The sequence below is a fragment of the Mandrillus leucophaeus genome, unplaced genomic scaffold (genome assembly GCF_000951045.1).
Source record: "Mandrillus leucophaeus isolate KB7577 unplaced genomic scaffold, Mleu.le_1.0 Scaffold443, whole genome shotgun sequence".
NCBI lineage: Eukaryota > Metazoa > Chordata > Mammalia > Primates > Cercopithecidae > Mandrillus > Mandrillus leucophaeus.
In genome coordinates this window covers 480679-504226 of record NW_012104732.1, presented here as the reverse complement: position 1 = coordinate 504226, position 23548 = coordinate 480679, and the positions used below count along the sequence as shown (strand labels likewise).

At 36.2% G+C, this 23548-nt stretch overlaps 2 protein-coding genes across 5 annotated transcripts in view; one reads left to right on the top strand and one right to left on the bottom strand.

The window, feature by feature from the left end:
- Positions 1-1366: 1366 nt before the first annotated feature.
- On the bottom strand, positions 1367-14212 carry YIPF5 (Yip1 domain family, member 5). Of its 4 annotated transcripts, none has more exons than XM_011994153.1 (6): positions 13763-14212; positions 13329-13448; positions 8589-8761; positions 7257-7402; positions 5383-5564; positions 1367-3756 (listed from the first exon to the last, which is right to left on the bottom strand). In XM_011994153.1, the coding sequence occupies exons 2-6, from the start codon at positions 13436-13438 to the stop codon at positions 3594-3596; spliced, it is 774 nt and encodes a 257-aa protein (XP_011849543.1). In that variant the 5' UTR covers positions 13439-13448; positions 13763-14212; the 3' UTR covers positions 1367-3593. The 4 variants fall into 4 exon arrangements, with proteins under 4 accessions (XP_011849543.1, XP_011849542.1, XP_011849544.1 ...); XM_011994152.1 differs by having other exon boundaries at positions 14014-14212; XM_011994154.1 differs by lacking the exon at positions 13329-13448.
- Positions 14213-14328: 116 nt separating this feature from the next.
- Positions 14329-23548, top strand: part of KCTD16 (potassium channel tetramerization domain containing 16) — a 335886-nt gene continuing 326666 nt past the window's right edge. Inside the window, exons 1-2 of the mRNA XM_011994150.1 lie at positions 14329-14495; positions 17911-18087. The gene's annotated coding sequence lies outside the window, so the exon portion shown is untranslated. The remainder of the gene's footprint in view (positions 14496-17910; positions 18088-23548) is intronic.

Below are 23548 nucleotides of genomic sequence, written 5' to 3'. Positions count from 1 at the left end.
GCTAATGACAGATCATTCTTATGTATTTGTTAAAGCACATGAACCAATTCTTCCTTTAGGCGTTTCCAATAAACCTGGATACCTTGTTACTGGCACACTGCTTCCACTAAATCCTAAATACACTCTAAGAAGAAAAAAAAAGAGGCTCTCTTTAACTCATCTGCTGTATGTTTTTGCTAGTAAATAACAGTTGAAATTTGACATGTCACAAAATGAGTCAGCGGACAGCAAGTGACGGCAACTTTAACATGAGGAACTGTTTGGGTAGGAGGTTTGCTCTATATAGTATTTTGAAGGAAGGCCCAGTGCTACTTTTTGGTAAGTATGCCTCATTGTACAATCTGTATAATAAGAGCCGCTATATTGTTTTGAAAACTTTCCATACTACTTTATGAAAGGCTAAATACTTGCTATATACATACATTTTTTTCTTTTTTCTTTCCACAAACGAAGGGAAACAACTTGTGTGAGTAACTACATCAGATCTGCTTTATGTAACAGCATGGCAAATGTGGCCTTGATTTCCCATAACTCTTCACGATATACAGCATCTCTACAGAGTAATATTTTAACTTGTACAATTTCCCTTTAACCAAAGTTTAAAATTCTTCCATTTATGTGAAAGAAATCTAGTGTATACTTTACAGCAGAAAGTCTCCCTTTTTCTGTAGGTAGTAAGTACTGCAAGCATAATTGCATGATTTTAACTTTAGAGACAACTGACAACTTTGGAGCATATCTGAGTTTAGCAATGCCTATTAAGGTTAAAAATATAAATGTGCAAAACACCAAATGTACAATGCTAAATTCTATCCCAAATCATATCATTAGATACATTTTAAAAAACTCTCTTTGATTAGGTGGCCACTATCCAAGGATAGTATCTTAAGATTTCTAGAACTTTACATTATCTGCATAACTACATCTGGAAAAAGAATGTCTATTTCCATAAGCCTAGTTACACAGCTCTTGAAAATACCCATTGATAAGCAAAGTATTATAGCAATGCCATAAAATATATGTTTACTCCATATGTAAAGTCAGCTATATGATCTTGGCATGTATACATGCATGAGTAACACACTAGTATAAGCCAACTTGCCACTCCACTGACAAGTACAGTATTTGGAGACAAGGCATGTGTCAGTCTGTCACTCCCACAGTGAGTTTCAGTTACTCGGTGACAATCACTGGATGTGTTTTTAGTTATGGTGAGTGTCTCTAGTGTTTAAAGATACCCGTATGCTTTTAGCATAAAATGGGCCTAAAGCAAAGCAGGTAATCTACCTGGTACTTAACTGAAGAAACAAATCTATTCCAATGATAGACCAAAAAAAAAAAAAAAAAAAGCCACATAGTACTTTTCGACACACAGTACAGCAGTCTTTAATGTATATAGAAATATGCCTACATAACAGAGTTTGATAAGAGAAGTTTTGGCTATATATGACTCCGCATGTAATCCAGCTCTGGAACAAAATTTGCATCAATTCCAACTCCAATGCATAGCTGTTTTGACAGAGCAAGTTAAGCATAAAATAGCTTTGCACCTTATTATTTTGGAGCAAAATAAAATATTACCACCAACAAAGAAAATCTCTACAATAACTTAAACTAAAAATGTTGTTGGGGATAGAGTAAACAACAAAAAATAAAATAATTTGATCCATATGTGGGTATTTGGCTGAAGATTAACAGTCTTAAGTCTAACCAACAGCGAGATAATTTTAATTTCCAAAGCACTTCTACCGTTTATTAGCAATATTTGGATATTAACGGAAGACATTTGCCTTAACAAAAACTATATTGAAAAAGACAAATGAATTGAAAAAGACAAAAGTACTATCCAAGAATTACAATAAAAAATTTAGTTAAGTTGGAAAGCCTATCAAATTGCTTTTCTAAAGCAATTTGGTAAGTTTGAAAATCTAGCCCAAAACAAATTAATGACAAGTGAGTTTCTCCAGATTATTAAGAATGAAGAAAAACATACTTATGTGAATCAAAAAATATGTTATTTCTCTCACCCTCTTTTTATGCTTTGAAAACTTGTTCTAAACAAGAACCACTGATACATCAGTTTGGCATTTCTTTTTATTTAGTTTGCAAATCTCTTAAAAAAAAAAAAAAGCAGTATTTTCCTCCTTGTACCCTATCTTTCTCATAACTACAACTGAGCTTTGTCCAGAATCAGAGGCAGTTTTTCTAGAAAAAGCCAATGATCAATATGCAAGATACAGTATTTTCCTACAGACTCACTCTGGCAAGAGAACATGACAATATAAATCAAATACATTTAATACAATAAAATAATATAACTCAAACTGCTTCTCATTTAATCCCCTTTTTGTCTGATTCTATATTAGCTGATTTCTATCCTTAAAGCTTAAATTAGGGGTCAAAATCAGAGACTAGTTAAAAAAGAGAACAGTAGTTTAGTAAAAGTAAACTCAGTAACACAGTTAAAATTAATTGGGAAAGTTTTAATTAATAAGCATTCAAATGTACTTTACATTGATAACTGCAATACTGAATTTTGTAAAACTTTAAATATTTCCCTTAAAAAAGGTTAGTGATTTTTTTTCTTTTCGTGAAATGTGGAGATTCAACGATTATAGCATTAATGCAACCATTCCAGGTCCCTCAGGTTGAGTTAACATTAATATCTAAGTAAGTGTTCCCATTTCATGTCTACAATAAGGTAGATTGTGAACTTCCTGTATCTCTGAATTTTAGCAAAAATTCCACAAGATAATTTACAGTAATGTCAAATTTTTGGAGTGCAAACTCATACTCTACATTTGGATCACTTTCCTCCTTTGAGTGTACCTGACTTGAGAATACAAGGCAATTTTTCTTTCCTAAATCCTTGGAAAAATATTTTTGCAGTAAGTCTTGTGTCCTTTTTTTTTTTTTTTTTTTTGAGATGGAGTCTCGCTCTGTCGCCCAGGCTGGATGGAGTACAGTGGTGCGATCTCGGCTCACTGCAAGCTCTGCCTCCCAAGTTCACAATATTCTCCTGCCTCAGCCTCCCGAGTAGCTGGGACTACAGGCGCCTGTCACCATACCCGGTTTTTTGTATTTTTAGTAGAGACGGGTTTTCACCGAGTTAACCAGAATGGTCTCGATTTCCTGATCTCGCAATCCGCCCACCTTGGCCTCCCAAAGTGCTGGGATTACAGGCATGAGCCACCGCGACTGGCCGTCTTGTGTCTTCTTTACTGTGACTGGGTTGTTTTTAAGAAAGGTTATCAGCTTTGTGTTTGGTTTCCCACAGTTGATAAAAATCTATCAAAAACATTATAATTTGCAAGGAAAAAGGTTTTTCAAAGGCTGCAGGAACCAGAAAGAATTAGCATTTCTTATTTGTATAAACACAAACATTTAAAGCTAGTCACACTGCAGGTAAATCCAATACAGTATTCAAAAGTTCTATAAAAATGAACAAGAGATACACATTTACTTTCATTGCTCCAACAGTCAAATGTAAATCTGCATGAAAGTTGCGCTGCAGCAGTTCACCGGTCCAATTTAAGAGTTCAAGGTCTTTTTTGTACATCTGGCCCACTGATGTTCACATCCCAGATAAATTTTCAAAAGACAGAAATCAGGGCAAAGACTCCATATAACAAAGCGCAAGGATATGCTACTAAAAGTTGCTGTCCTTCCATGGCTAATGCAGAAATAAATATTTTGGAAGCAGAAAAACTACACCATCCAATAATCCCAGCAGTGAGAATGATTCCTACCATTCCTCTGTAACCAACAAGGAAAAAGGGGGGAGGAGAAAAAAAAGCAGATGACATTAGTTATGTAAGAATACTACAATAACCTATTCTAAAGCATTTTACATTTACATTTTAAAACTGCAAGTAGACGTATGCAGAAATAATCAGGATTTGTTTTTTCAAATGCTAAAATGTACCTCACAGTAAATTCAATGATGGCAAATCATTTCATATGATAAACAGCTTTTGTTAAACTGTTTTACTTTTTAAAAATATAAGGTCTCTCACTCTTGGCACTACTAACATTTGGGCTGCATGTATCTTTGTTGCGGGGGCTGTCCTGTGCACTGTCAGAATGTTCAGCAGCATCTCTGGCCTCTACACCTAAGATACAAGCAGCACCCTTGACCCCCATCAGACATTGTCAAATGTCCCCTTGGAGGCAAAACTGTTCCTAGTTGATAAAAGGGTTTTAGCAGAAAATAACTTCTGTAAAATTCAAATATGAATACACAAATTCTTAATGAATAGGAGTGATTTCTACACTGAAAATACGAAATATTTCTATTGAAAGCAGAAATAGTATAAAGCATCACTTTGCCAAATTTCTTGTATCAGACAAATAATTGACATATTTGTCTCTTCTCCCAAATCTCCACTTTAGCTTTCAAAGTGTAACAAAGCCTGATCACTGGTAATGTCTAACACTAGTCACAAGGAGGATTTTATATTGAGACCATCTGTACACTGGCCACAAGGAGGAACCTTATTGGCGGTAATGTATACGTTTCCTTTTTTTTTTTTGAGACAGAGTTTCGCTCTTGTTGCCCAGGCTGAAGTATGCAACGGGGCAATCTCGGCTCACTGCAAACTCCACTTCCCGGGTTCAAGTGATTCTCCTGCCTCAGCCTCCAGAGTAGCTGGGATTGCAGGCATGCGCTACCATGCCCAGCTAACTTTGTATTTTTAGTAGAGACGGGGTTTCTCCACGTTGGTCAGGCTGGTCTCAAACTCCTGACCTCAGGTGATTTGCCTGCCTCGGCCTCCCAAAGTGCTGGGATTATAGGTGTAAGCAACCATGCCCAGCCATACCTTTTCTTTTAACCTACCATAAAATATCATTTAAAAATTACACATACTTAAAGCTGCTTACAAGTACATCTATCTGAGAAACACAGTAGGCTGATAAGTCTCTTGTCATAAAAAGATTACGTTTCATTTCCAGTTCAAAAGCTGCCCAATAGAGTATGTATTTATTACTCATACATTTGGCATATGTCCAATGGTTTCAATAAATTAGGTGGATCTAGAAAACACCAAAGAGGGTAAGCATAATTTGAACAATAATGACTTGACCTTTCTCATGTAATATTTAACAATCACCCTGTTCAATTTGTTACCACTATGACAATGGTAAGTAAACACAAAACTAGTGAAATTCTTGATCATGGGTAAAACAGAGATGGTATAAAGGTTTTAAAATTTATTCTCATTACCATTGTTCTTCATCCAAAACCATTTGGCACCATCTCTACTACAAGAGGCACTATCTGATATGTTTGCTGAATCAGTGATTTATCTCAAACTGAAGATGAGGTGAATCCTACTACATAGAATTGGTCAATCAACCCCCAAAATAAAGAACAGTACTTACTGCAAAGAAAATATCACTGCAAAGCTGGAAAGCAGGATCATAGGCAGAAGACAATATCCAAGGACACTTGCCACACAACCAAATGAAACACCTGTCATACTCATTAAGTTTAATAAACAAAACATTCCTAGACATCCGATTGCACTGATCCCGTATACATAGCCAAACTGGATTTTGCCAGCCTATGGGTAAAGAAGATGATTACAGGTTAAAGGGCAAAAAATAAGTTATTTCTGGCCTTATTTCACCTGAATCAGTATAGGTAGGAAATATTTCATGAACATCAAAATCTACTAATCTATTCTTTATGTAGAGAAGTAAAAGATTGAGCAGACTGGCTTGTTACATTCTTTGTAACTTTAAAGTACACAGATATTTGGTTCTCCATTTTCCAGTTAGCGTGCAGGCTTGGCACAGAAGTGAACAAATAAAGAGACAAAAGCATAGCAGAATCACTCAAAATAGTAAGGTTTCTAAAAAGAACTCTGAATGATTTTAGGCAAATAAACTAGAGACAAGAGGGAAGCCATTCAGAATATTTAAATAACAGTTATATCAGTTGAAAGTACCTAATTCCACCAAAAATGCCCCCAAGCAATTAAATCTCATTGGTGGAGTTGTCATAAACTTTCTAAGAAGAAATCTTATGATTCACTTTATATGGGTGTTAGAGGAGCAAGGGGAAAGGAAGCCAGGATAAACAGGAAGCCAGGGTTCTGTGAGGAGGAGAGAAGAAATGGCAAGAAGAATATAACGGAAGATATATATTTTTTAATTTTTCCAAATTATTGGCTGATTTACACAGTCCTTTGATTAAGAAAAGACAACAATAAGCAGTTTAAGCACTGCAAAGATTAGCTAAATTGGAATTATCCTACTGTTAGTCGAGTTTGTGAACAACAAACTTTGTATTCAGGTCACACTATCACTAAAACCAGTTTACAAAAGAGCCTTCAAAAAGCTATTGATTTATCCAACTTTTGTCATATAAAACTAAATTAGGAGAATGCCTCTACAGTTTATGTTAAGTAAACAAATTGTTGGGACATTTATTAGATTATTTGTAAATACTTGACTAAAAGTGCAGAAGTTTGAAAAAGCTGAGTTCATTGATGAATTCATTCATGTAGTAATAAAAAAACTCACATTTGTACAGTGTTTTTCACTTTTCAATGTGTTCTCACATAACCTGTCTTGTTTCATCTTCAAAATAATCTTGCTAGGTAAGCAGGACAGGATTATTTTCTATGAGAGGAAACTGAAGGATTAAATGATGTGGCCAAGGGCAGATCAGGAGCACTCTGTTCAAGCCCAGCTCTTATGACTAAAAATCCCATCTTCTATACACTACAGTAGTTATCTCTTATTAATTCAGAGACATAAGATAAAATAAATATTAACAATTATCTTTACAACTTTTCTGTTTTCAATATGCCTTAACATTCTTGGGAAGGTGATAAATTGGGAAAATAATATATGGAAAAGTAATCATCAGTATGACTATAACAAAACATTAACCAAGGTTTAGTGATTTTTAAAAAAATATTAAAAAAAAAAAGCAATAGCGTAAAAACTGTAACCTCTGAAAAGTCAGAATTCTAATGAGGGACTGAAGCTATACCTGTTGTTTACTATTTTATTTTCCCCTAATAATTGAATCATTTCTTAGAACAAGAAATGATTTTTAAAACATGCTACATTTACTACAGATGGAGAACGAACGAATAGGTATAAATACAAGCAACTCAGTACTATTCCAAACACATCAAAGACTTGAGGTGTAAAGCAGAGTTTCAAAATGGCTTTTGGTAGAACATTCAAAATTTAAAGGTTGTTCTTTAATTGCACCCTGAAGGTTGAAATGCAAATCTTACCAGTAGCAACGTGGCTCCAAAAGCAAGGCAAAAAACCATTGGTCCTGCCAAATCAGTTTCATTCATGATGCTGCCATCTGCTACTTTTAATGGATGTAATACTGTTAGTGTTTTTTGCCAGATGTGGTCAAAATTGATACCTAACTCTAAGGAGAAAGAAAATTTAAAAGTTAATTAGGATTTGTGATGTATTTTTAATTAACTGATCAAAATCTATGTTGAAATGGGAGACAAAATGACATAGATAGCATCAAAAAAGGATCTAGCAATATTGGATGACATTATTATTATTATCATTATTGTGGTAGGTTCTCTCTCTGTCACCCAGGCTGGAGTGCAGTGGCATGATTATAATTCACTATAGCCTCAAACTCCTGAACTCAAGTGATGTTCCTGCCTAGCCTCTTGAGTAGCTGGGACCACAGGTGTGTGCCACAACATAGAGCTATTTCTTTTCTTTCCTTTTTTTTTCTTTTTTTTTTTTTCTGGAGAGATGGGATCTTGCTGTATTGCTCAGCCTGGTCTCCTGGTCTCAAGAGATCCTCCCAGCCTCGGCCTCACAAAGCACTGGAATTACAGGTGTTGAGCCACTGTGCCTGGCCTGAACGATATTATTTTAGTGAGTTCTCTATGCCAGTCTTCAATGTGGTGCTCATCCCACAAATATGTCATTTCTGGATTGTTGTTGGAAAAGGGTACGGATCTGATGAAAAAGACAGTTAATACGTCCCTTAGGCATGACTGCATAGCAAAGAATATACAAAAACGGTTAACAGTAAGAGGTTCTTTATCTGGGGCTTCAGGAATACCTGGGGGCCCATTTAACTGTATACAAAACTACGTCTCTATGCATATGTGTGCATTTTTTCTGAGGAGAGTGTTCATACCTTTCATTAGATTTTCAAAGAGTATCTAGTTCAAAAAAAATGTTCGGAACTACCTCTTCCTAGGTTTTGGAATACAGTTTGAAAATCACCATTTTTTTAGTGATGTCACTAGTTCTGCCAGTTTATTTCCACATAGAATAATGGATACCATGCTTTTTCTTCTCACTTTTTCCACTAGTAGAATTTGGCCAATAACCTGAAGTAAAAGTCGATGCTGACAGAGTAATATATTTTATTATCACTATTAAAAGATCTATTAAAAATCTGGTCTCTTCTGGCCCAATGTGGTTTCACATATACTCTGTTTAAAATGAGTTGTTTAGCAGAAGACTTTTTTCTACAGGATTTTTTTTTAAAGGAAAATACAATTTCTCCAAATTAAGATTAATTTTCACTAACCAGCTGAATACTATTGAGTACTATCAAGTGTTGCAACCAATCTTACCTTCTAATAAAGGTGGCTCATCCTCAAAGCTGTTTCCATAGAAGGGCTGAGGTGAAGCTGGAGTATATGCCTGAGTTGGCTGGTAAATCTGCCCAGTGTATGGCTGTTGTGGCTGCATCATGTCTGGAGGGACAAATCGGCCTTGCTGCGAATAGTCATAGCCAGCATACTGTCTATAAATGAAAGAAAGTCAAATTTTTCAGAAGTATTTCAACTCTGTACAGTTAATATCCCTTAAATTCCTAAATTTTCATTTGACAGCTAAAGAACCTTAGTTGTGCAATTACTAAGATACAAACTTTGCCAATTTTTATAAATCATGGTTGAAATGATTACTAATATCAAGGTGATTATCTACAATAAAAACTCATAATTTTTATAGAAAATCTTCTTAATGAAACCAATATTCACTTACGTAGCACTAAGCATTTTACCAACTGTTAAAGGTTAGGAGGTCAACAAATGAAAATGTAAAAATTGTGTCTATTTTTCTCCCTTAGTGGATATATACAATATGAAGATACACTATGAAATAAAATCTATGGCTAAGACTGAATGAAACCTTAGGATATCAAACTTTGTAATACATGTTATATAATTTTTCACTGTAATTTGGATAGCCATTGAATCATCGTTCTTCTTTCCTCTTCATAGTATGTTACCTTTGGCAAGTGGACAAATCTCTTTAAGAAAACCATCAATTTAAAAACAGAGTGGACAAATCAAGTTTTGCTTTGTGAGCACTTGTTGAATATAACAAAACATTTTTAGTACACTTTGCATTTGAATAATATTTTTTCAAAGTACTATTTCTCAAAGTAGTTATACACTTATTGTCTCATTTGATATGTGCTATAGCAAACCCTGTATCTAGAGGGAAAGCTTTATCACAGCTATTTTAGTGACAATGGCAAGAGGGAAGAGAAGGATACTGAAGCCACATCTTTAAACATCTGTTCCATCATGTTTTGAAAAAAATCCAGCTTACTGATGGGACTAATCTAATGATACACTAAGAAACACAGATGTAAAATAATTATTTTAAAAGATATTCTTAAAAATGAGAGCTGAGAAGCCTTAGAAAACCTTTAGTCTAATTCCCATTTAAATTCTTATAGCCATAATGTCAGTTGTTTTCCTTGGGGTGAGGCTCTCTTTACTTGTTTTTGGGAAAATATCTGCCGAATGCTCAAGTCTGAATAACCATAGTTTATCTGTAGTTCTTTCAAATAAAAATGGTCTTCATGAAATAACAGCCAGTTCAGCTTGCACAAGTGCTTTTCATAGAGATAGTAATTGTACTTTAGTATGTAGTAAATACTAAATTTCGTCACAAAGAATATTAAAGAAATAGGCTGGGTGTGGTGGCTCAAGCCTGTAATCCCAGCACTTTGGGAGGCCGAGACGGGTGGATCACGAGGTCAGGAGATTGAGACCAACCTGGCTAACATGGTGAAACCCCGTCTCTACTTAAAAAAATACAAAAAAAAAAAACAAAACTAGCCAGGCGAGGTGGCGGGCGCCTGTAGTCCCAGCTACTTGGGAGGCTGAGGCAGGAGAATGGCGTAAACCCGGGAAGTGGAGATTGCAGTGAGCTGAAATCCCGCCACTGCACTCCAGCATGGGCGACAGAGCAAGACTCCATCTCAAAAAAAAAAAAAAAAAGAAAAAAAAAAAAAAGAAATATGTGTACTAAAGGGTCAGGATTTAATAAAACGATAATTCTTACTGCTTCCTCAACAGAATCCTTAAATGAAATTGACTACCTGCCAACTCTCTAACAAGTCTATAGAGTGATGAAGAATACGATGACTACTAGAACAACTTGATGCCACTATCTTGATTCATATTTGGGTACCAGCAGTTTTACCAATCAATACTTTTGCAACAGCACTGCAAATGTTAACATACCTAAAAAGGTATATGATATTTTAGTATTGTTATGAAAATAACTTTGACCTTAAAGAATCTCAGAAGAGTCTCAAGGACCCTCTGTAGTCTACAGCCTAAATTTTGAGAGCTACTGATACAGACCCATAAATTTCATGTAAGGAAGAAAAATGCTGCAAGCAATTGTTTCAAAGGTGGCACCATCATTCCATCTTCAAGAGGAAAGGTGAGAATGACAACATCATAGAATTTTACTATTTTCCTTTTCTGGCAGGACCTATTCAGGAAAATTTCTGACTTGCTCCTGCTGGTTTTAAGCTAAAACATGGTATGTAAGACATGATCTTTATAGGCTAAAACGACATACTTTCATGGCAGGAGAAGCAGCAGATACTAAATCAATGCTCTCATAAGTACTCTGAATCAATAACAAAGACAAACCCTCTTAACATATTGGGTTGGTTACCTAAGTTCATGGAAATCCTCAGATATTCCATAAAGATACTATCAGGCAAGTCAAAGAAGAAAAAAAATAACCTTTCATACTTTAAAAAATGTGACTTGGTATTATGATATATTTCATAAGCATATCTGGAATACAATGTGGAATCTATCCAATTTTCCATTCATATAACTCAACAGATTATGATCAAAGGGCCTTTTACACTTTTTTTATTGTTTTTTTTTTGGTGAACAGATATATGAATGATACTTGTGAAACACCTATAGAAGAAACCACAAAATGTTAAAGCTGACTTCATTATGGCAAATGCAGAACTGTGTACTAATAACAAGTCAAGTTAAAAATGTAAAGGCAATGCAAGTAATATGCTATTTGCACCTAGATTTTCACTAACGGCGAGCGTAAAGTTATTAGCGGATCTCTGTTACCAAATTAGCAAATCCAACAAAACATTATTTGGTTAACTGAGATGGACGTTTAAAATGTCATTAGATTGCAGATCTACTTGAAGGTACACAGAGAAGAGTCCAGCTTTTAAAAAATAAATCTCAGAAACTCAAATTTATTACTGTTAATACATTAGGGTTCTTGTTTTCCCAGGCATCATCTATAAACCCAAGTTTACAGCAATAATGGTTATATAATCACCCGGAATAAAACCTCTTCACTAGTACTGAAGCAATGCTTACTGGTACATGATTTGGTTGGAATGAAACTGTGAGAACAGTTAGCAACAAGTTGTTTAGAATATCTAAATTGCTGTGTAGAGATCTGAAATGACTGTTAAATGGAATGAGACTATAAGTCACACCTTTTAAGTGATGCAAATGTAGACAGGACAAAAAAGCAGAGATAGCTAAATCTCGTAGGCTGCAATCTAAATGGAATAGTTCTGTTGAGTTCTAATCATAAAAATCATTCGGTTAAAAACAGGCCTGCATACAGAGACAGGTTCTCCAAAGCCCTGTTGCTGCTTTAGGCAAGGGTTTATTAGATGGACTCTGTCTCCCATACACAAAGCAATCACCATAAATACATATTTAGGTAAATAAATGAATGGAAATATCTCAATACAAATTTTCCAATTCTGCCCATTAATTTATCAAAAGAGATAAATCTTCATTGGTATGTAATTAAGTAACAGAAAAGGGAAATGAATCACAGAGGGTATTCTGACATGCTCACTCCCATTGTTCATATGTGTTAAGTTTTAGAGGAGAAAATAAAGCCTTAGAATATACCAAATTAAGCAGACTCGAAGAGACTATAGGTTTCATAAAGGATAGCTTAACCAAGACAGACTGTATTATAGAGCCACACCGAATTTGAATTTTGTTTTGTTTCTTAAATTTTTGAGCACTCTAATCCAAACACATTCTTGTATTGCATGTTTCTCACAAACTGACAGATACATAACCTTCCCCTGCCCTCAACGTGGAACAGTCTTTATGAGGTTTTAAATTCGGGATCCATGGATGATCATCATATAACACACGAATTGTCTGAAGTTATATATGCACATTTATTTGGGTGTTTGAGTGAATGCATGTATTTATGGGAAAGAGGCCCAGTTGTAATAAGATTCTCAAAGTGATCTAGAATCATCTTAAGTTTAAACAATCCTAGTATAGGAAGCTCCTTTATATGACAGGAAGTTGATAAGATTATCTCTAGGGTCCCGAGAAACTAAGGAGATGATATCCTAGGTGAGATTGCTAGAAAGCCTTCAGTTCATGTATTTTTGTCACAAACACCAGGTACTATAAAAAGATCACTTTTTTTTTTAATGTTCAGAGGCTAATGGCTTTGAGTCAACCTCCTCAGTATGCAACTTATAACATGTGTGGTACTGACCATAAGGGTTTCAGAAAGAGGAGTAACGAGGAGTAATAAAAATGATTATCAACTGCTGTATGAAAATCACCTGATGATTCATAATAGGGAGCTTATATCATTAAATAATGTCACTAAGTACTTTCAATTAGCACTGATAAAAGTCTCAAGTTGGACTGATTTAACTACTACCAAAATATTTTAATTTTTCACTGTCCCATGAACTAACAGCCTATCTCCTAGGTACCTGAAGCTCCCATCATCATCTAAATACAGAAATACTGTTACTAGAAAACAGTTCTTCCAACAAGTTACTTTTCCCTTCATGGTACACCTGAAGATTTTGCAGAAGATACTCAACTCTAAATAGAGCAAGCAACTGGCTTCAAACCCAAGCCAGTGTCACATCTCTCTAGACGAAGAAGATTATGCATGAAAGATCATACTCCTGATAAAGAACATGTTCACACATTGTTTTAGGCAGAATCAAGTATTCTAAATATGTGTTTTCACTGCAATGTAGACTAAATTAATTGCCAAAAATGAAAAGTTACTTGCTATAGGGTCCTCCACTTCCTCCATAATCATAGGACTGCTGTGACTGATCATCGATGCTGTAACTTGTCTGGTAGAAATCCGTGTTTAAGTTTTCAAAGCCTGACATTGTAAATAATCTGTAATAAAAGAGAAACGGCAAATACTGCTTATGCCCAAGGTTCTATTGAATTCGCTCCTGGCAGTCTGCTTAAGCAAATACAGAACACAACAAATATTTTTTCAGTAATTCGGGGCGGGGGCGGGGGAGGAACGCAGCATTTGAAGGGCGGTGGCGGAGAGAGAGTAAGAAAATGCCTATTCTTTAAGTTGCGGCCCAGTAAGACAACTCCACCTTAAGGAGCTGATATGCCTTCCATCAGGGGCGAGGTCGTGGGAGTTGTGGTTCCATAAGGGGTCTAAAATATCAATAACAACAAAGATGATTTTTCACCTTAGGACAGGGCTTTACAGCTGACAACGCGACTGTCTCCTTGCAAAATAAGGCCCGCAGCCTGCCAGGAAAGTGCAGAATCTTGGAAGGTCGCGTCTGAGGTGCAGGGGCCCGCGTCAGGGCAAGGACTTGAACGGGAGCGAGGGTCTGAGCGAAAAGGACCAGGGCGCGGCGCCGAAAGACCGCAACAAGCCCATTTGCACAGGTGTGGAGAGAAGCTGAATAGTGTGCCACGGACCTGGGTCACTCACCAAACTCTCAGGCTGCGCTGGCGGCGAAGGCAGTAGCTTCAGTAGTCCCAAACAACCCCCAAACTCTGTTTCAGACCCTGAAGCAGCCTCGTTGCTACGTGTCACAGGGCCAAAAAACTGCTTCCGGAGCACGTCCGCTCGCGCAGGCGTGTTAGAAGTTTTGCGCTCTCCTCTTTGGTTGGGCACCGATGGGCGGGAGGAGGAGACACGAATATAGAGCATGCGTAGTATCTACCCCACCTGCGGCGGGCCAATGCGAAAGAGGAAAGTACTTCCGGCAGCCTGGTTAGCGTGAAACCAGGAAAGCGCAGGCGCAGCAATTGCTGCTTACTTGTGGGGAGGAGGAGGAGTTTCTCAGACCGAGGTGATGAAAGGCTGGGAGGCGCTAAAATGAGACAGCCGGAGCCCCCCTTTCCTGTCCACAAACTACAATGCCTCGGTATCTGCATTTATTGTGATTCAAGCACTGTGCTAAAGAGTTTGTATGTATTATTTAATCTTTACAACCTAATGAGATGGTTACCCTATTTCCCTGTTTTAAGTGAAGCTATTAAGTGTGCATTCTGTGCTAGCTGCTGGGGATACTGTAGTAAATATAAGCTAGATGACATCTACCCACCTGGAGTTGGTGGTGGAGAGGGGTAATCGAACACATACGAATGCGAGTGAAATTGCTGCTAATATTCTTTAGCGCTTCATAAGAGTAACATTCATCTGGGAGGAAGAGTCTGTAAAGCCACTATAAGAGAGTTAACGAAGGGTGAGTGGGAGTTAGAGAAGACGAGAAAAAAAGAGGAAAGGACAAGGGTAAAGGAGGATAATAGGTAAAAAGGTAAAGGGAAATAAAAAGGTAAAGGGAAAATAGCCTGAATATTTTAGGCAAAGAGAACAATGTGTGCAAGATCTGGGAAACATGGTCTGAGGAAAGATGAAAATCGAGCTCTGAACTTCAGCATTATTAACATTTTGGGTCAGAATGATTCTTTGGGTCATGCCCTGTGCGTGATGCTTAGCATAGCGTCCCTAACCTCTAGCCATTAGATGCCAGTACTCCTCATAGCCAACCACCACCACCACCACCACCACCAAGTTGGGACAGCTAAAAATCTCTCCAGACATTGCCAAATCCAAATGTCCCTGGGGCGGGGGTGGGGGCAACATCACCTGAATTTGTGAACCACTCTTCTAAGTGGAACCTGAGTGACTGGAACGGCAAGTGAGGGGAGCCACATAGATAGGAGTTGAGGCTGGAATAACAGGAAGGGGCCAGGAAATATCCTGTGGGATTTGTGTGTTGGTTCTAAAAGAAATGAAGATTGTGAACTGATGAGTGATGTTTAGATTGTTTCCTTTTGAAAAAGACTGCTTTGGCTGCTGTGTTAAATCACATTCCCAAGATGGTGGAATCCCAAATACTGTGACTCCAAATAACATGCTATTAACTAATGAGCAGAACTTTCTTCAGGGTTTATAGTAATAACATTTATCATGAGCCATTGCATTATATTCCGGTATCAAAATCCTGAGGCCCTCACAAAAGAAGCCAGACCATTGTTGAGGACTAGTTTCCAAAGGAACAATAAAATTTCACTTAAAATTTTTCTCTCAACATCCCCACCCCAATAAAACAAACAAGTAAAACTAAAACAAACAAAAAACGCACTCCCCTCCAAACAAAAATAGCAAGAACAAAAGGCTATAACAACCATATCAAAAAACCTAGGATTGTACCCTAGAAACCAACAGGCAGCTGCCCTTTGAGGTTTTTACTCCATTGGTGAATTTAATTTTTTTTATTTTTACTGATATATCATAGTTGTACATATTTATGAGATAAATGTGATATTTTGATACAGGAATACAATGTGTAATAATGAAATCGGGGTAATTGAGATGTATCTGTCGCCTCAAACATTTGTCATTGCTTTGTGTAGAGAAAATTCTAAATCTACTAGTTATTTTGAACTATACAATAAATTATTGTTAATTATGGCTACCCTATTTTGCCACTGAACTCTAGATTTTTGTGCTTTCTGCCTATATTTTTGAATTTCTGAAATTGCTCATTCAAGTGTTCACCACCTTTCATCAATCATTTTAGCATTTATTGGTTTAGGTATCATTGGCACAACTTTAGGTAGAATGACCACATATTATGATTTGCTGGAGATAATTCCATTGTCCCATTTTCTGCCTATTTTTCCTTACCCCCAGCATAATTATTAATATTGTTCCCTTTTACTCTCAAAAATATCCTAGTTCAGTTGATAAACTTTGTGATTGTACTTTCTTTAAGCTACATTATCCATGAAGCTGTGTTTCGAATCATCAAGAAGATGCAGTAATCCATCATTATCTACTTAATCTTATGGTTAAAAAAAAATCTGGTCTGTCTTGTTTTTTTCTGATGTTTCTATTTCTTCTGAATCAAAAAAGATATCCCTTTCAAATTTGAATGAGCTACAAGAATATGAGCATTAAAAATTGTCCATTTAGATGCTGGTAAGGTTGTAGAGAAAAAGGAATGCTTATACACTGTTGGTGGGAGGGTAAATTAGTTCAGCCATTATGGAGCACAGTGTGGCGATTCTTCAAAGACCTAAAGACAGAAATACCATTCTACCCAGTAATCCCATTACTGGGCATACACCCAAAAGGTTATAAATCAATCTACCATAAAGACACATGCATGTGTATGTTCATTGCAGCACTATTCACAGTAGCAAAGACATGGAAGCAACTTAAATGCCCATCCATCATAGACTGGATAAAGAAAATGTGGCACATACACACCATGAAATATTATGCAGCCATAAAAAAGGAATGAGATACTGTCCTTTGCAGGGACATAGACAGAGCTGCAGGAAATTATCCTTAGCAGACTAATGCAGGAACAGAAAACCAGATACCACATGTTCTCCTTATAAGTAGGAGCTAAATAATGAGAACACATGGACACCTAGAGGGGAACAACACACAGTAGGGCATGTTGGAGGGAGGAGGGAGAGAATCAGGAAAAATAACTAATGGGTACTAGGCTTAATACCTGGGTGATGAAATAATCTGTACAACAAACCCGTATGATACAAGTTTATCTATGTAACAAACCTGCACCTGTACCCCTGAAGTTAAAAGGTAAAAAATTTGCCTGTTTTAGGAATGAATTATTAGATATAGATGTTCTTCAAATTCTACTTCTGTCTCTGAAAGCAATTAGCATATTTATTTAAATTTTCCCCCTTGAATTTCTGCTCCAATTGAGAAGCCAAGCAAGAAAATTGAGTTACCTGATTGAGTTTTGCATATTGTTTATTTGACTTTGAGACATAAGCCAAAGTATCCTGCAGATGCCCATTAGGGATTTTGAGAACATCCACTAATTTCATGGCTAATCATGTAGGAATTTCATTTTGGATTTTTTCCTTTTTTTTTTTTTTTTTTTGCATTGCTCCCTCACTCTGGGATAGGCTTCAGAAAGTTATATTAAAGGAAACTGGAGTCCTTGGTAGATGTGCCGTCCTCTGTTAAAGTCACCCACTTGGCTTTATCAGGAGTAGAAAGCCTCACCTAAGTCAAGAGATGAGGCAACATGAGCTAGAGCTGTAATAGCTGCACAGTCCTTCCCTGGGACCTAATGTATCCATCACCAAAACAAAAATGGAAAGGACATCCTAATAATGAGTAATATTATTTAGTTAAGACAGTCATGCCAGTATACACACTAACACTTTTACATATTTCACAAACACACACAAAACAACTTCGTTTTCTTAGTAAGGTACAGGCCCTGGAGCCAGACTGCATGGATTTACATTCTGTACTACTTACTTGCCATGGAGCTTCAGTAATTTATTTAAAGATATTTTAGAGTTGCCTTCTTTCCCTTCTGTTTTTTAGTTAATATGCCGTGGAAAATTGTGCCAGAAAATTATGGTTTGAACATGGGCAGTTTTCTCCTACCTTCAGCTATATCCACAAGCACCACATGAAATGGAGATCTGGCAGCTCTGTGTATTTCAGTCAAGTTCCACAATGAAACCTGACAACTACGGTAAAAACCAAATAAGTGCCAGTGTTTGTTTTCACTGTCCCTGCATATTAACTATGTAACCTCTTTTCTCAAATATGACAATTATATTTCCTCTAAATTATCTTTTTTCCTTTACCAAAGAGTTTCCTCATCAAGTCTTCTGTACTAGGTTATTCAAATTCTGCTTCTGTTATTTCAGTTATTTTACTTTGAACAATGAATAGTTTTGAGAAGATAGATTTGCCTGTAATGGCGTTGGATGCCTTTGTATAGAACTGGTTTTTAAAAGGCAAAGAAATTTAACCCTAATTTTATAACTATTCCTGGAAACTTTACGTCGGTATTGCAAGTGCTGCATGTTGTTAAAAAAAAAAAAGTCTTTTAAAGATAACATATAAGCAATATTGTAAATACTGTAAATATTTTCATTGCAGAGATAAAAAATACCCTCTTAAGTAACAAATAAACCTTTCTAATATCAGGTGAATGGCTATTGTGGCTTGGAATATCAGTTTCAGTGAAGGCACTGAAGCACTGGAAGTCTATATTTCAAATAACTTGGGTAGTAAGGGAGATAATATGAAAAACAGCATGGGAGAACTCACAGTGGGCTCTAATGATGGCAAAGCCACTCATGCCAAAGGTAAAAATGAAGGATTTGAAAAATATGACAGTTAGCACCTATATATACTTCAAGCATTTGTGTGCCAAGCATTTCTTTAAGCACTTTGTACTTTTTAACTCAATTACTCCTCCTCTTAACAACCCAGTGAGGTGGGTGCCCTATAACTCCCATTTGACACATGAGGAAATTGAAAACAGAGTAAGTAATTTGTTAAACATTATTATGCTAGAAAATAGTAGACTAGACATTTTGAACTCATTCCTGAATCCTTATGCTAAACCACTAGGCTGTATTGTTATTGTGTTATGAAATGTGAATGTAGAAAAGTCAATAATTCTGATTAATATCCTAGTTTATCTAAAATGTGATTACTGAAATCCATATAAATTAAAATTGCAACTAGACATTTGATAATTGCATCCGCATCTCCACATGTATATATATTCAAATTGATAAAAAATATTTTCTGTAATGTTCTCATTGGGCAAATAGTATTTAAACCTTATGTTTAAGTTTATGTTACATTAGTCATGTATGTTAATTGATATTGCATAGTGGTTAAGGGTATAGGCCCTGGAGCCAGACTGCATGGATTTACATTCTGTACTACTTACTTGCCATGGAGCTTCAGTAATTTATTTAAACTCTTTGTACCACAATTTTTTCATCTGTAAAAGCAAGATAAGAGTGTTCATTGCTAGAAGGGTTATATGACATAATGTATTCAAGTATAAGTGTCTAAGTACTAAGTATTCAATAAATATTTGCAATAATTATTGTTGAATCTATGTAGCTACAGAAGCAATACTATTTCTTCAGGAAAAATCGACTTTTTAAAAGCTACAAGGATTGGGTTTGAACAAGCTAACTACGTCTAAGATCAATTATAAATGTTCACTCGGTTGTTTGCCCTGCAGATTCTGTATTATAATTTGCTTTTTGATAAGGTGGAGTGTATTAAAATATGCTTTTTTATCTCTGTCCAAGATTTTTCAAATTTGGCTTGTCTGCATTGTAAATTTTAGTCTCGTAAGTACTGTTTTAAGAACCGCCTATATTTAGGGCAATTATCCTTGAAAATTGTGAACAGTGCTTCTCATATTTTATTTTCTTGATATGTTTCATCTTATTTCAAATACTATAAAAAGTGTCCATCTTTCTGCCTTCCCTTTCTCTCCTCTCTTCCCCTAAAACACAGAATTTATCAGGAGACAGAGCATAAGATGATTTATATTGTGGAAAACATATTTATTTGCAAAGAAAGAAAAAGGCAGTATCTCAGGCAAGTGAAATAATAGCCATAACAATTTTTAAAGATATAGTGTTTCTTAAAATCATGTATGTGTCAGGTTTTATTACATTCAGTGGGAGAGCAGCTTGAAAATTACTGCAAGCATGATATATATTGTGGTTTAGGTTCCTCTAGGCAGTATACTTTTTCTATTTTTTTGTTAGAATTCTTCATGACCATATCTGTTGCCCATTTTTAATGTGGTTATTTGTTTTTCTTGTCGATTTAAGTTCCTTATAGATTCTGGTTACTAAATCTTTGTTGGATGCATACTTTGCAAATGTTTTCTCTTATTTTGTAGGTTGTTTACTTTTTGCTGTGCAGAAGCTCTTTAGTTTAATTAGGTCCCACTTGTTAACTTTTGTTTTTGTTGCAATTGCTTTTGGGGACTTAACTCAAACACTCTTTGCCAGGGCCAGTGTTGAGAAGGGTATTTTCTGGGTTTTCTTCCAGGATTAAAAAAAGAAGAAGAAGAATTCCTCACGACTCTCAATTAGAGTTATTTTGAAGAAGGTTAATGCTTGAACCGCAGTAACTGTCATGCTGTCGTATCTATATAAGTATATCATTGTAATTTGTGCAGAAATGATTGGTAAGAAGGAACATTTTACTGCTGTTGAGGAATGGAAGGGATGAGACTAAAGTGATGGTTTGAAAAAAAATAGTATTCAGACTGGATTAGTTTCCTGGGGCTGCTGTAACAAAGTACCACAAACTGGGTGGTCTACATAAATGAAATGTATTGTCTTAGAGTTCTGGAGGTTAGAAATCTGAAATCAAGGTTTCGACAAGGTTTTTTCCTTCTGAGGACTGTGAGGGTGAATCTGCTGCATGCCTCTTTTGTAGCTTCTGGTGGTTTGAAAGCAATCTTTGATGTTCCTTAGCTTGTAGATGCATCACTCCCATCTCTGCCTTCACCTTGACATGGTCTTCACATAGTCTCTCTGTGTATGCCTGTCTCTGTGTCCAAGCTTCCCTTTTTTAGGAGCACCAGTCCTGTTGGTTTAGCACCTACCCAAATTACCTCATTTTAACTTGATTATCTCTGTAAAGATCTTATTTTCAAATAAGGTCACATTCTGATGTCCTGGGAGTAAGGACTTCAATATATCTTTTGGGGGATGTACAGTTGAATTCATACCAGCCTTATGATGTTACTGCATTCTGTTGCCCAAATATAGACTGAGTTTTTTGCTACACACATGCTCAAAAGAACAATAATCTGATTTTTTTTTTACTTTGATCAGCTATTCATGTCAATGTCAATTGGTTGTCACCGTTGCAGAATGGCAAATCTTTTGAATCAAATCTGTAGCAATGGAGTCTTCAACTGCATCATTTTGGGTGTCTAGTTTAACACTTGGCCCAAAGTAAACTTTTTACATTGGGTTTAAAGTCAGTCCCATGCTTGTAGAAAGACACATGCTGGAATATTTTTCATCAGACTTGCTGAAACAAAGTAAGAGGCCATTATGTTTATAAATAAGTAAAAGCCTGCTAAAGGAAAATCTTAATGTCTACAGTGCCAATTCTTAAACAATGTTATTTTATTGAGTTTGTTCACTTGTGATGATTTTTAAAAATATAAAGTAGAACTATAAAAGTAGGCATTTTGATTTTTCAGTTTTCTTCCATAGAAGAAAAAGTTACTTAGTCATAATGCTTTTAATGTACTTAGATATTATTTTTTGTTATTAAGACTAATTATAATGCTTGACACTTTTCCTTAAATGAGGATTATTTTATTTTAAAACAGAGACATATGAAATCAAATGTCTGATTTTAATTAAATTCTGCACATTTAGATCTAGAAGTCAAAGACAAACACATTTTTTTCCTTTTGATTTTAGGTTAAGCAGTTAAGATCTTTTTTATTCTTCTTCTACAGTCCTAATTTTTTTTTTTTTTTTTTTTTTTTTTTTTAGTAGAGACGGGGTTTCACCATGTTAGCCAGGATGGTCTCGATCTCCTGACCTTGTGATCCACCCACCTCGGCCTCCCAAAGTGCTGGGATTACAGGCGTGAGCCACCGTGCCCAGCCCTGCAGTCCTAATTTTTTATAATTTAATGAAAATCATAAATCCCCTACTGTCTGTGATAATGAATTTTCCTCTCTGGAAGAGAATATAAACATTTCTTAACTCTTGCTAAAATGTTATTTTGGAAAGATTAACATCATTTAAAATATTATTTGATTCTAGATTTATAAATATCCTTTCTTTTCTGGACTCTAATTAAAAGTTATTCGTTTTAATTTAAAAATTGACTTCTGTACTAATATTATAACACACTACACTCCCCTTCCCACTCCCTGGAAATGAAATGTCTCAACTTCATATTAAAATTTTGAGAGGCCCCTAGGAAATTGGCCTGAATTCACTGAGATAGCTCTAAAGTTAACAAGAATAGACTAATCTTCATAGAACAATCAGGACAGCAAGTGCATCAGAAAATGACCAAAACACCCCTCGTTTAACTGGCTACACATATTGAGAATTAAAGAGAATTAAAACTTGCAGGAACCTTGAGAGAATTCATTCCCCACTCTTTGACTTTACAAATGAAGATCTGAGGCCAGGAGAAGTGAAGGGATGTGTTTAAGACCTACAATTCCATGTGATACCTGGACATTTCTGACCCTCACAGGGTCCTAAAGGTTTAGCCATGAGTTCCCTTGCTCTTGCCAGATATGTCCCCTACCCAGCAGAAAAGGCTCCCCACCAGGCAGGTTCCTCTATCGGCCACCCCACTCAGGCCTCAGCCCAAGTCATTTTGCCTTCTTATGAGCTGGTAAAATTATTCAAAGCAGCATATTATATCCCCCTCCCCCCATGGGAACCAGGAGGCAACTCATCCTCTAGATACTATACACCACAGGCCCAGCTAATTCGCTCTACTCCTGAGTGTAACCACTATGTATCCCTGCATGGCGTGCAGCCTCTTCTCTCCCAGGCTGTGCGTGTATGTGATTAATGAACTGCTGCCAGTCTCATCTGTCCAGTGTTGAGTATATCAGGAGCTCATCCATCTTGTACTATTTGGGAACAGGGATCCTTCCTTCGCCAACATGGTAGGTAGAAGACTATCAGAACAAGGGATTTGGTTGATTTTACTAATATGGCTAGTATCAGATTTACCATTGTGTCTTGTCTTTGCTTTTCAGCTAGTACATGACAAAGATTAGATGATAAATAAGTGATTGTAACCATCTAATTATGTCAGAAACTCTATTAGAAGAGAGGTTATATTATATTTACTTTTGTATCCCAACTATACGACATAAAATAATGTTGTTTGTGGTATTTATTCATTCGTTTGTTACAAAGATTTATTGAGAACCTACCATGTGCCAGTCACAATATACAACAAACAGATTCTGTGCCTGTCCATGGTATTTTTTAAATTTATTTTTTATTATACTTTAAGTTCTAGGGTACTTGTGCACAATGTGCAGGTTTGTTACATATGTATACTTGTGCCATGTTGGTGTGCTGCACCCATTAACTCATCATTTACATTAGTATATTACATTAGGTATATCTCCTAATGCTATCCCTCCCCCCTCCCCCCACCCCACGACAGGCCCCGG

What these genes read in the sequence shown, in the direction of transcription:
- YIPF5 (XM_011994153.1), bottom strand. Translation starts at nt 13,438, where the DNA reads ATGTCAGGCTTTGAAAACTTAAACACGGATTTCTACCAGACAAGTTAC. An exon ending in TTGGAGCCACGTTGCTACTG is followed by an intron (nt 5,565 to 7,256) that starts GTAAGATTTGCA and finishes CTTTACCCATAG; the next exon opens with GCTGGCAAAATCCAGTTTGG. An exon ending in GCAGTGATATTTTCTTTGCA is followed by an intron (nt 3,757 to 5,382) that starts GTAAGTACTGTT and finishes TGTTGGTTACAG; the next exon opens with AGGAATGGTAGGAATCATTC.